This window comes from Vulpes lagopus, chromosome 11 (assembly GCF_018345385.1).
Source record: "Vulpes lagopus strain Blue_001 chromosome 11, ASM1834538v1, whole genome shotgun sequence".
In the NCBI taxonomy this organism is placed as follows: Eukaryota; Metazoa; Chordata; class Mammalia; order Carnivora; family Canidae; genus Vulpes; species Vulpes lagopus.
Window position 1 is genome coordinate 49,587,247 of NC_054834.1, and position 13,275 is coordinate 49,600,521.

At 56.6% G+C, this 13,275-nt stretch overlaps 2 protein-coding genes across 2 annotated transcripts; both read right to left on the reverse strand.

Annotated features, from left to right (window-relative positions):
- Window positions 1-1,332: 1,332 nt before the first annotated feature.
- On the reverse strand, window positions 1,333-2,414 carry LOC121471438 (interferon-induced transmembrane protein 1-like). The gene is made up of 2 exons (XM_041722212.1): window positions 2,053-2,414; window positions 1,333-1,613 (listed from the first exon to the last, which is right to left on the reverse strand). The coding sequence occupies exons 1-2, from the start codon at window positions 2,299-2,301 to the stop codon at window positions 1,422-1,424; spliced, it is 441 nt and encodes a 146-aa protein (XP_041578146.1). The 5' UTR covers window positions 2,302-2,414; the 3' UTR covers window positions 1,333-1,421.
- Window positions 2,415-3,801: 1,387 nt separating this feature from the next.
- LOC121471919 (interferon-induced transmembrane protein 1-like) lies at window positions 3,802-4,901 on the reverse strand. Its single transcript, XM_041722812.1, has 2 exons — window positions 4,636-4,901; window positions 3,802-4,105 (listed from the first exon to the last, which is right to left on the reverse strand). Exons 1-2 carry the CDS (start codon window positions 4,813-4,815, stop codon window positions 3,911-3,913), a joined length of 375 nt encoding a protein of 124 aa, XP_041578746.1. The 5' UTR covers window positions 4,816-4,901; the 3' UTR covers window positions 3,802-3,910.
- Between the last annotated feature and the right edge of the window lie 8,374 nt (window positions 4,902-13,275).

The following is a 13,275-nucleotide window of genomic DNA, read 5'->3' on the forward strand; positions in this document are numbered from 1 at the left end:
GGAGAGGGTCTCCTTCCCGCGTCCCCAGCTGCTCATGCAAGATCGCGGGTCGGGAGAAGCCAGATGGAAGAGATGCAGGGCGGGGGTGGGGAGATGTCCACGGCCGTTCCAGGCACAGCACTGTCCCCACGTCGGCCGAGGTCCCCAAGCCAGGGGTTCAGAACCTCGCCCTTAGGGTTCCAGGTGCGGGGGGGGGGGGGGGGGGGGGGGTGGCCCGGGTCGCGGGGGGGGCATCGCCGCGGGCACGGGCCCCGGCCTGAGGGGCAGGCACAGTCACGTTCTCGAAGCTCTGGGGAGGATGGTCACAGCTGGTGTAACCTTCCCTAGCTGTGGTGCCGGGAGCAGGGTCCTGCTAGGGTCGACCCTCTCATGCCGCCTACAAAGCCCTTCGAGGTGAAGCTTTTGCAAATCGGAGGACGGAGCTGAGGCCTCCCGCAGGCCAGGGTGGCCCACGGGCAGTTGCTGGCTGCGGAGCGCGGGGCAGAGGGGCTCCACCCCTGGGTGCTTCCTTGAGGCCACGCGCTCTGGGCCACCGGGTGCCCGGGCCCCAGGGTGGGCGGCGGGATGAGGCCGCGGAAGAGCCTCAGAGGCATCGAAGCACCTCCCAATGGTGCTCTGGAGGGAACAGTCTCTTCCGGCCACGGGGGCAGCGGTTCCGGGAGGAAGACGGACAGGCGTCCACCCCGAGACGCCCGGGGTGGCCCAGGTGGGGGCGGGGAAGGGAGGACGGACACCCTCTTCGGCAGCAGGGGATCCGTCAGGTGCCGAGGATCCGGGAAGGTGGGGCTGCCCTGCCCACCCGGCCGGGGTCTAACCCCACTGGCCTCTTGGGGCCGGGATCGCCTCCTTCACCGACTGGACGGCTGATGGGCCAGCGTGCCCCCCTCCACCCAGGGTACCCCGAGTCTCCCCCGTGCATCCACGAGTTAGGGCGCCGTGTGCGGGGCAGGGACGCAGGACTGGGGAACTGCAGCCAGGGCCCCAGTGCTCGGGGTCTGCCTTGGGGCAGCCACGGTGTCCCCGATACGGAGGCCACAACACGAGGAGGTGATGATGTGACCCCACTCGGGGCAAGGGTACACCCCGACTCGAGAGCAGGGGCCAGACCTTATAGCGCCAGACGTAGAGGCTGCGCTCCCGGCAGCGGGTGTCCCGCCACCTTCCCCGCCACGGGGTCCCTGGGAGCTAGGAACAGCCTGAATCTACTGCCGCTCTTCCCCACACGAGCCCACCCGGCACACGCGCCAGAGCAGGTGCAGGCGGGCGACGGGCCGAGGGCGGGCAGCGGGGCCACGGGCGTCTTCAAGGGCCCCCCAGCGAGAGCGCAGCAGGTCACGGGCACGTGCTTTATTGACACCAGCGCTAGAGGGACCTGAAGGTGACAGTGCGACGGGAGGGGCCGCCGAGGCCTCCGGCACCGACTAGGACCCTCCGTCATGTTTTACCATCTCGAAAACTGTTTCGAAAATCACCAGGGAGCCGGTTGAGACAAGAATGACGAAGGTGACGGTCAGGAGGAGGCCCAGGACCAGCGCCCAGATGTTGAGGCACCTGGCGGTGGAGGCGAAGCTCTGCGCCCCGGTCAGGTCGCCCACCATCTTCCGGTCCCTGGCCTGGGGACGACACGTGGACATGGGGTGAGGGGCGGGTCCTCCCAGACCAGGGACTCAGGGGCGCCCTGGCGGGCCCTGCCCTTCACCTCCACCCGGGACCTCAGTCCCCCTCCCTGGAGCCTGAGCAGGTCGGGGCCCCAGGGCCTGTCCCTCCTGGGGCCTCCACGTCCTTCCTCGGCCCTCGGACCCCCTGGACCCCCCGGGGTCGCCCCTGCCCGGCTCTGGCCCCTCCCTGGCCTCAGTTTCCCCCGAAGTCCTTTCTTCTTCCTGGGGGGGCTTTGGGGCCACACGCGCAGCCCAGGGATGTGGTTTCTAGTATCGGTCAGTAGGGGAACCCGTGGGACCCTGGCTGGGCGCAGGGCTGCTGCAGCCTCCCTGCAGGTACAGGTGCCCCCGCCCCCCCCCCACCCCGGGGACTCCCCCTCCCACCCCCACCCACCTTCACGGAGTAGGCGAAGGCCACGAAGCCCAGGCAGCACCAGTTCATGAAGACGGTGTTGAACAGGGACCAGACGATGTGGTCGGGCACGACCGTGTCACCGCGGATGTTGATCACGGTGGTGGTCGCGGGAGCCGCGCTCTGGGGGGCCCCGAGGACCACCACCTCGTGCTCCTCCTTGAGCATCTCGTAGGTGGGGGCGCCGGAGGCACAGGCGCCTGGGAGCAAGGGCCGAGGGGCGCGGCTCATGGTGGCAGGTGCAGCTCGCGGGGTGCGGACTCGGGAGGCAGCTCGGGGCCCCACCTTCCCTAGTGGTTTCCTTTCCCCAAAGTTTCTGTTTCCTGGCTTTTCTGAAAGTGGTGAACTGGCCGGGTACCAGGAGGGTGGCCCCAGAGCCCGGTGTCAGGTTACAGGGGGCGGGGCGGGGACTCGCTGAGGACAGGCGGTCCTGGCTCCCTCCCTGCTCAAGGGTGTGCAGGGGGTCCCCGGGCCTGTTCCCCCGCCTCCCACTCCCCGCAGCCTTGACCTGCCCCCGCGGGTCTCGGCTTATTACTATCCAGGGTGGAGACGGGCCGCCTGCGGGTGCTCCCTGATCCCAAGGAGCCTCCGCTGGAGCTTCCAGTAAACTTTGGAAGACTTGTAAAATAGGAGACTCGGGAATCACACAGCACAGGCGTAGCCTCAGCACAAGGTGTCAGGTTGTCAGGTGCCGGTTGGAGGCCCAGGGACAGGTGGAATGGGGTTGGGCCCGGGGGAGCGCAGGGAGAGAGAGAGCAGGGCCCTGGGGGGAGCCCTGGCCCTGAGCATTTGGGGAGCCGGAGCACCCAGGAAATCAGCAGGCGGCCCCAGGTCACCGGTCGGCAGGCAGGGGGCAGGGTGACTGCAGGCGCCGGCCTGTGACCTGGGTGCCTCTGAGGACCTGGGACTTGTCTTCCAAGGAGGGGACAGGAGCCAGTGGGGGAGCTGGAGGTTGCTGAGGGAGGGAGCCGGGCCAGGGCTGCCCCACTGTGGACCCGGCAGCCTGGACGCCCCAGGTGAGGCGCCCGACATGGTCCCACCTGGACACCCGCCTGCGGCCCCCCGCACTCCCGCAGCCTCTGCAGGCTGCCATGTAGACTGGATCCAGCGCCCACCCCCTCTGGGGCCTCCCACACCACTGCCTGAGCCAAGCGTCCCCTGCCCAGGGAGAGGAGCCCAGGACCGCCCCACACCCCATGCCCCACACCCCACGCCCACGCCCCACGTGTGACCCAGGCTCTGGCCCCAGCTCACACCCAAGCCCCATGACCCCCAGAGGCCGGGAGACCCTTGGCGGGGGCCCTGGACAGCCGCTGCATCCTGCGGGCCGGGCCGTGGTTGGGGGACGGGTCCCTCTTCTCAGGCTTCCTGTCCACGGGCTTAGTCACTGGGTGTGATTGTCGCTTCTGCCGTCAGCGCACAGGGGAGAGCTCTGTGCCCCCGCAGCCCGGCTCCAAGGCTCCCACACACCTGGGAGGCGGAGCCTCACCCTCGGGACCCAGGCTGTGCTGGACTCGCGGAGTCCTTGGGTCGGGGACCCCCCAGCTCCCTGGCCAGGCCTTGCTCCTCGCAGGTGGCCAGCAGCCAGCCCAGCCTGAGGATGTGCCTGCCCCCCGGAGCCCCACACTGGGCAGGGGGCCGGTGTGCTCAGGCCCAGGGCGCCGGGGGCTCCCCGCACACCCCCCCACCCCGCCCCGGGAGGGAGGTCACAGCGCGTCACACACAGGGCACTTTATTGAAGTCGGCTGCACACAGGCCGGTCTGTGCACCCGGAGCAGAGGGCTGGGGGCTGGGGCATGGCCGGCGGGCAGGAGGGGCCCAGGGAGTCCTGCGGGGGCTCCTAGTGGTAGCGGCCGCTCTCCTGCATGGCCTGTAACAGGGCCCCGTAGGCCGCGGCGTAGGCCATGCCCAGGAGGACAATGGATATGATGGTCAGGAGGAGGCCCAGGACCAGCGCCCAGATGTTGAGGCACCTGGCAGTGGAGGCGAAGTTCTGCGCCCCGGTCAGGTCGCCCACCATCTTCCGGTCCCTGGCCTGGGGACGACACGTGGACAGTGGGGTGAGGGGCGGGTCCTCCCAGACCAGGGACTCAGGGGCGCCATGGCGGGCCCTGACCTTCACCCCCACCTGGACCCCGTCCCCTTCCCTGAGCCTGAGCAGGTCGGGGCCCCGGGGCCTGTCCCTTCTGGGGCCTCCACGTCCTTCCTCGGCCCTCGGCAGCCCCCTGGACACCCCGGGGTTGCCCCTGCCTGGCTCTGGGCCCCTCCCTGGCCACTCGCCCCATCAGGCTGAGCAGCGTTCAGGGTCGTGGCTTCCTCTGTCCCAGACTGGGGCTCCAAATCTGATGTGCTGAGGCTCCAGTGGGGAGGAGAGCTTCTAGGGATGGTGGGCGCCGGGGATCCTGCCCTCCGCTGGCACCACGTGCGGCCTCCCCGCGCCTCCCTAGGGCCGGTCACACGGGCCGCGCACCCCCCACGAGCACGTGGGCTCCCCCCCAGCGCCCTCTGGGCGGAGGTCCCCGAGGTTGGCACCCCGGGCGGAGGCCCCGGCCCGCACCCACCCACCTTCACAGAGTAGACAAAGGCCACGAAGCCCAGGCAGAACCAGTTCAGGAAGATGGTGTTGAACAGGGACCAGACGACGTGGTCGGGCACGACCGTCTCCACCGGGATGTTGATCACCGTGGTCGTCGCAGGAGCCGTGCTCAGGGGGGCCCCCCGCACGTCCACCTTGTTCTGCATCATCTCTCGTGGGGAGGCGCAGGCGTGCCGGGGGAAGAAGAGTGCAGGTGGCCGTGTGGCCCCGAGCAGGTGTGGCAGGGAGCTGGGCCAGGCCTGGGGGTAGGTTGGGCTTCCCTGTGGTTTCCTGGTGCTGTGCAGGCTCCATGGGCAGGGGCTGGGCAGGGCTGCTGAGGCCTGTCACTCACTGTCATCTGCCTGACTCATATCTTATTGGCCTTGGTCTATTGTCCCGTCAACGGCCTCACACAAGGTGCTGCTGCACCCACTGGCGGGGTGGGGGGGGGCTCCAGGGCTCCAGCACATTCCTGCCTTGCAGCTGCGGGCCTGGCGCTTAGGTGCAGGATGTGCGTGTGGCACCTGACGTGGGTGCCCTCCAGGTCTGCCGTCGCCACCCGGGGCCTGTGCCCAGCGCCTGGCGGTCACGGGTCCCCGTGCCCCCCTCGGGGCTGCCCTCCACAGGGCTGCCACGTGTCTGCGCATCTGGGATTCTCTCTGGGCTCGTGTGCTGCAGCCGAATCTCAGGCGTCTTAGCGTCTGCGGCTGCTTCATTCCTCACTGGGGCGCCGGAGACCCTGTCGTGTGGACGCAGGGCCTGTTTCCTGCAGAGGTGACACGCTGGCGCGCAGCTGCTGGCGCACGGGCCGCTGTGGGCGACATGGGGCATGGCCGTCCTGGGCACCTCGCAGCGACTCTGTGTCCCCTGTGGGCGTCTTCCCTCTGGGCTGTGTCCTCTGTCACCACAGCTGGCCCTCGGTCCTGGGGTTGCAGGGAGGTGACCTGGCCCCGCTGGCCGCCACAGTGCTCAGCTAGTGCCCATGTCCCGGGGTGCCCCGAGCACCCAGGCCCGCTGTGGGTGTGCGTGTGTCCCCCCGGGATCAGGTGCCAGCCACCAGGACCGCGGCCTGCCCGCCACACCACTCCCTGCGCCCCGCTGGCCCTGCGGCTGGTGGCCTTGGGCTCCCCTGAGGCCGCGGAGGACAGCCCGCTCCGGGCAGACGTCCCAGCACTGGGTCCCTGCCTGCCGGGAGCGCCAGGCCTTGTCCTGTCCCTGGTCCCCCGCGGGGCGCGGGGCGGGATCCCAGGAGCTCAGGACTCTGGGGCCCTCGCCGGGTCTCCCGCAGACGCTCGTGTCCACTTGATCCACTGCAGCGACGTCCTCCTCAGCACTGGATCTTCCACGTCCGCGTAGACGCGGCCTGTCCCCTTAGGGACGGCCGGTTGGGATGACGCCTCGCGGCTTCCTGGGCCCCGAGCCCCTTCCCTCAGCCCCGCGGCCTTGGACCCGGCTCTTTGGGGTCCTTTCCCGTTGTCCAGGCCACGTGGGGCTCTTGCTGGTGCCTGGCAGCTGCTCCCTCCGGAGCGTGGGCCGTCTTCCCTCAGGTGTCTCAGTGGTTTCTGGTGGAAACTCGGTCCGCAGGACATGCGGCAGCAATCCCGGCTCTGGTTTCCGGTTCCCGGGTTCCTGCTTGCCTCTCCCTCTAACAAGAGTGCCTGGCTTGGGTAGTTTTTCTCCCCCGTGACCCCCGCCCCTGAGCCCGCTCAGGTGGGGTCGGGCAGGAGCTCACCGGGCAGTGCCCTCCGTGGCACTAAGGTAGCCGCCCCTCACCTGCACAGGGTAAGGGAAAGGAGCTCACATCCTTGCCAAGGAATGTGTTTTGCCTAATGTTTACTAGCATTTATTTAATTTAAAGGTGATATGGTTTAATTTTAAATGAGATAAAATTTGTATAACAGAAGAACTCGTCATTTTACCCATGGAAAATGTGCAGCATTTGTGACTTTTCATGTGTCTTGGTGTCGTAGGTGTCACAGTCCTATTGCTTTGAACGTTTCCTTTTCGGCAAAAGAAACAGGTACCCACAAGGCAGAAACCACATTTCCTCGCCCCTACTTCCTTGAGCTGGCCGTCTGTTCGGCTTCCCTTCTGTCGGGCATTTCACATAAATGGACGAGCTCAATGAATCCGAACTCCTTCCTTTTTATGGCGGATAAATGTTGTACTGTACGATTGTAACGTACTGTCCTTATTCAATATTGATTAATTTATGGACATTTGAGTATTTCCAATTTTTGGCTCTTGTGAGTAATGCTGTTGGGAAGAGTTGAGTGCAGGTTTACACGGACACATTTTTGGTGCTCTGAGGAATGACTGGGTCATGTCACAACTTAATGTGCGATTTTTTTAAAGATTTTATTTACTTATTCATGAGAGGCAGAGCGTGAGAGAGAGGCAGAGACACAGTCGGGGGGGGGGGGGGGGGAAGCAGGCCCCATGCAGGGAGCCCGACGTGGGACTCAATCCTGGGACCCCGGGGTCACGTCCTGGGCTGAAGGCGGCGCCAAACCACTGAGCCCGCCCCCCCCCCCCCCCCCCCCCCCCGGGCTGCCTGTGTGATTTTTTAAAAGATTATTTATTCATTTTAGAGAGAATGAGCAGACAGCAGGGAAGGGGCGGGAGGGGGAGAATCTTGAGCAGGTTCCCTGCTGAGCGCGGAGCCTGACCGGGGGCTCCATCCCAGGACCCTGAGATCATGACCTGGGGCAACACCAAGAGTTGGCCGCTTACCCAACCGAGCCCCCCAGGCTCAGTCCTTTTTGAGGATCTTTCAAGCTATTTCCACCCACATTGCGTGAGAGTCTCTGTTTCTCCATATTCTCACCAACACTTATTTTTACGTTACACCAGGTGAGCGCCGGTCCGTTATCTGTCGGTGGTGGTCACTGTGGTCTGCGTGGGTTTCCTCGGGTGAAGCTCTCCCTGCGCCTCCTCCCGTCCTCATCGCTTGTCCCGGTTTGGCCACAGGAAGTCTGGGCAAGTCTCTGTCCTTTCACTCGTCCAGCTACTTGTGTTCCTGTGGGACTGAGCTCTGAACTCCTGGCCTTTGTGGGATTCGTGAGCCGCGAGCGTGCGCTGCTCTTCTGCGTTCTCGCTGTCCTGAGCGTGGCCTTCGAGGTGCAAACATTTTAACTTGTCAAAGTGCAATTCGTCTGTTCTCTTATTGCTCATGTTATGTTTAAGAACAGCATTGCCCAAGCCAAGGTCACAAGTATTTACACTGATGTTTCTAACAGTTTTGTAGTTTTAGCTCTCATGTTGGGTCTTGGGCCCATTTTGAGTTAATTAGTGTAAAGTTTGTTAAGACGGAGGTCCGACTTCATTCCTTTCCAGGCGGATCTCGGTTAGTGCCGTGTGTAGAAAGGTGTTGGCACCCTGGCTGAAGGTCAGCTCGCCGTCGGTGTAGGTTTATGGCTGGACTCTGAACTCTGTCCCACGGGCCTGTATGTCTGTCCTTGGGCCAGGGCCGCACTGTCTTGATTATGGTAGCTTCCTAGTAAGCTTTGAAACCACGAAATGTGAGCCCCTGACTTTATTCCGCTTTTTCAAGATTGTTGGTCTGACAATTGGCCTCTGAATTTCAGGATCAGCTTGCCCATTTCTGAAAAAAAAAAAAAAAAAAAAAAAAGCAGTAGGAATTTCGATAGCGGGTGCATTGAAACTGCAGATAAATTTAGTCAGTATTGCCGTCTTAACCGTATTAAGAGTTCAGATCTGTGCACCACGGAATGGATTTCATTTCTTTACTCTTCTTTGTTTGCTTTCAGCAGTATTTTATAGTTTTCAGTATACAAGTCTTGTACCTACTTGGTTAAATGTCAGCTGTGATTGTCCATGTATGTCCTTAATTAGGTTGAGGAATCTCCCTTCTATTTCTAGTTTTTGTGTGTGTGTTTTTATCATGAAAGGATTCTGTCAAACACTTTTCTGCAGTAATTGAGATGAACACATGGTGTTTTTTCTTCATTCTGTTAATATAGAATATTATTTTGATTGTTTTTTTAAAGATTTTTTTAATTTAAAATATTTTATTTATTTATTCATGAGAGATACAGAGAGAAAGGCAGAGACACAGATGGATGGAGAAGGAGGCTCCATGCAGGGAGCCCAATGCGGGACTCAATCCCACCTCTCCAGGGTCACATCCTGGGCCAAAGAGAGACACCCAACCGCTGAGCCACCCAAGCGTTCCTGTTTTTTTTTTTTTTTTTTTTTTTTTAAGATTTTATTTGTTCATGAGAGAGAGAGAGAGAGAGGCAGAGACACAGGCAGAGGGAGAAGCAGGCTCCATGTGGGGAGCCCGACATGGGACTCGATCCCAGGTCTCCAGGACCAGGTCCTGGGCTGAAGGCGGCGCTGAACCGCTGAGCCACCTGGGCTGCCCTGATTGTTTTTTTAAATTGAGGTACATTGACATACAATGTTAGATTAGTCTCAAGTGTACAACACAGTGATTCAACAAGGCTGTGTTACGCCGTGCTCACCATAAATGTAGCTGCCATCTGTCACCATACAACACTACAGCAATGTCATTGGGGACGCCCGGGTGGCTCAACGCTTGAGCATCTGCTTCTGGCTCAGGGCTTGATCTCGGGGTCCTGGGATCGAGTTCTGCTTCGGGCTCCCTGTGAAGAGCCTGCTTCTCCCTCTGCCTCTCTGTGTCTCTCATAAATAAATAAAAATATTTTTTTAAAAAAACAATGCCATTGACTGTATTCGCTCTGTATTCGCTCTGCCGTGCCTCTCATTTCTGTGATTCGTTCCTCCATAACTGGAACCCTGGATTGGACTGCCTTCTGTTCATCCCCCACTTGCCTCCCCTCTGACAACCATCAGTTTGTTCTCTGCACTATTGGGTCTGATTCTGCTTTTTATTTGCTTGTTTTGTTTTTTAGATTCCACATATGAGTGAAATCATACAGTATTTCTCTTTTTCTGATTTGTTTCATTTAGCATAACACTCTCTATGTTACCCACGTTGTCGTGGATGGCAAGGTTTAATTTTTTAATACCTGTGTAATGTTTCATCATATAAAAACCTCGTCTTCTTTATCCATTTGTCTGTCAATGGACACTTGGGCTGCTTCCACACCTTAGCTATTGTCAGTAATGCTGCAATGAACACAGGGGTGCAGGGATCTTTTTGAATTCCTGTTTTCAGTTTCCTTGAGTAAATACTCACTGGAGTTTCAGTATAATTACTGGGTCATATGGTATTTCTATTTTAATTTTTTGAGGAATATAATAATTGTGTTTTATCTCTTAAGCCACCTTTACATCTCTGGGACAAATCCCATTTGGTCATGGTAGATAATCTTTCTGATATGTTGCTGAAATCAGATTGCTAATAATCTGAGTATTTTTCCATCTACATTCATAAAGGATGTATTGGTCTGTGGTTTTCTCCTCTTGCAGTATCTTTGTCTGACTTTGGTGTCGGGGTCATGCTGGCCTCAACGGTGACATAAGAAGTGTTCCTTCTTCTTCAAACCTTTGGAAGAGTTTGAGACATTGCAAACTTTCCAGCTGGGAAGTGAGAGTGGGGCCAAAGAAAGTTAAAATGCCACAAACCTCTGTACTCAGATTTCACTACTTTTTTCTTGATTAACCATTCCTCTGATTTCTGTACACTTTTACTACATTCCAGAGTCCGAAAATGTTGACTCAGATAATTTTTCCCAGTTTATTTGCTGCAATGGTGGAAGGACGGGCTTTTGGGATCTCCCGCTCCACCATTTTTCTATAGGATGATAATGTTTATTTCACACAGATACAGAAGTTCCTGGTAGTTGACAGAGGAGCTCCTGTACATTGCCAGGAGCTAGATCCAACACTAGAATGCTCTACACCATGGTAAATGTGTGAGCTACATGGGTGCCTCCTGGTTTCAAAGTTGAACAACTAAGACTTGTGTATGTCAGTAGAGATAAAGCCAGCTGAAATGTGTAAAAGCAATAAAATGGGGGTCGTGCATGGCAAAAAGAATGACAGATGACAAAATGGCAAAATGTGACTGCATGAGGGCACATGGAAGCCAAGTTCTGAAAGGAATCTTGGCCCAAATCAAACTCTAAGTGGGGCCTCTGGCCCCTCTCAGGAGGCATTTTCCATTTCTTGGACCAGTAACGGGAATAGAATTGGTGGTTGGTTCTCTTCACGCAGTGGCTTTCTGAGTAAGAGCCATTGTGATGCAGCTGGCCAGGTGACCTGATGGCAGACCTGCTCACCATGAGCAGGTTGTATCAGACCCATCAAGTCAGAGCTTTGAGGTGGGCCCAGCACCAATGCACTAGAAGATGGAGGTGGAACATTCCAGATCAAACAGGCAGTTTGCACTACCTGTGTCACCTACCCCTGCTACTCCTGCTACCACCTGTCCCTCTGTTCCTGCCTGGGCTCTAGGGGCAAGCACAAAGATGTTAAGATGTTGATCCCCAAATAGGATGCACCTTCTCTGGCTTGACGTATGCGCTATAGCAGAAGTGTGGTGGAGCTCCTACTAACTTGTAAAAGCTGATTGTGAAACATAACTATTGTTAAAATTAAATCATGTAGGAAAAATTTGGGAACTCCAAAGTCCATTGCCCCACATAATCAATGAATAAACTGTCAAAATCAATTTTTTAATTGTGATGAAGTATATATAACATAAAATGTACCTTATTTTAAGTTTTAAATTTTAACATTATTTAGTATAAAACTTTCTTTACCTATAAACTAATTATGTAAATTGTGGGTGAATATGGGAGGAAGGATAATCCTTCACTGCCCACGAATGCCATTCCCTGGTCCTCAGTCTGGGCACTCACGGATTGGGCACTCTAGGCATGAGGGTGGGGATGAGAGCAGAGCCTTGGAGGCGGCTGTGGTGCCGGGATCATTCCTATGCTGGTCCCTTGGGCCTTTATCAGGCCCATGTCGGTCCTGTACAAGGCTTGAAGGGTCCCCCAGTGGTTCCTGCCCCAGCCCCAGCCAGGGGCCTGAATGTGACCCATGCTGTGGCTGTGCTCCCTTAACCTGGCCATGCCTCAGATGTTGTCTTGTAGGCCTCAGTGGCCTTCCTACCTGGAAACGTCTCAGAAACCATGTGGTTTTTCTGTTGATTTAGGATTAGTTGATCTATATACCAGTCAGTGCTGACAGATGGGAAAAAGGAAAACTATTACTCAAATCACCTTATAAGCCAAAGTCTAAAATATGGCATAATAACTTTTTATTATTGACCAAACTCTTTATCTTTAGAAAACCCTTCTCTTTAACCTTTATCATTTTATATTTGACCATACTTCCAGAGCATAAGCTTTGGTCAACATGAAGGACAGAGTAGTCTTGAGCAGGTGGGTCTTGACCCTATCCAAATAGACCTGGAGGTTCCACTGGTAGCAGAGAGCTTCCTCCAAGAAGCGGGTGGCACGTCTGACAGGATGCCAGTCAGTGCTCAGAGTCTACCAGGATACACCTGCAGAAATACCAATGGAAACCTGACCATGTGCCCCTGGGTCCCAGGCTCGTGTCAGTCCTGATGGGATGTGGAGTAGAGAATGGACCCACTCTGGAGAGAGAAAATCTTGACAAGGGTTTACACAACAAAGTGTCATTCATTCCATAATTGTGAGACATAGCAATGGTAGGACCATAGGACAAAAAGGCAAGAGGACACTAGGTGCTCAGGAGAGCTGGTGAACAGGTGGTCTGAGCCTCATGGCCTGTGCACCTTGTCAGGTGCTCTGTCCTGGACATCGTATCTGGCTACAGGACATGTTTTGGCCAATGTAAAATCAATAAATGTGAAGTGAGCAGTGTTTTAAAAGTGTTTATATATGGGGTTTACCCTCTTGCAACTCTACTATAGCCAAAAATAAGCTTTAGGAAGGTGGCTTGCCCTAGCACCAACCCTAAGGCAAAGCCATGACCACTGACCCACAATTTAATATGCCAGAAGTAAATGCTTATCTTCTGTGCTATGGAGGCTTTTTTAAGTGGCATTATTTTACAATAGCTAGCTAAAACCATGTTTAACAATAGAAGCTAAGGGGCGCCGGGGTGGTTCAATCAGTTGAGTGTCTGCTTTCAGCTCAGGTCATGATCTCAGGGTCCTGGGATGGAGCCCCATGTGGGGCGCTCTGCTCAGCAAGGGGTCTGCTTCTCCCTCTCCCTTTGTTCCTCCCCCTGTTCGTGCTCACTCTCTCTCTCTCAAATAAATAAAAAAAATATTTTTAAAAATAGAAGCTAAAATGAAACAATAAATGCAATGTGCAAAAGTAGAACATGAGAAATATAATTAAAAAATCAATAATTATATTAAATGTTAGTTGATGAAGTATCCCATTTAAAAGTCTAAATATAGGGCAGCCCCAGTGGCCCAGCGGTTTAGGGACGCCTTCAGCCCAGGAGACCTGGGATCCAGTCCCACGTCGGGCTCCCTGCATGGAGCCTGCTTCTCCCTCTGCCTGTGTCTCTGCCTCTCTCTCTCTCTGTATCCCTCATGAATAAATAAATAAAATCTTGAAAAAGTATAAATATGTAATTTTAACACATATACATTGAAATGGAACACAAGAAGAAAGAAATGAAAACATAATCACAATGTGAGTATTTAACACAAATCCCTCAGGGCTGATAGGACA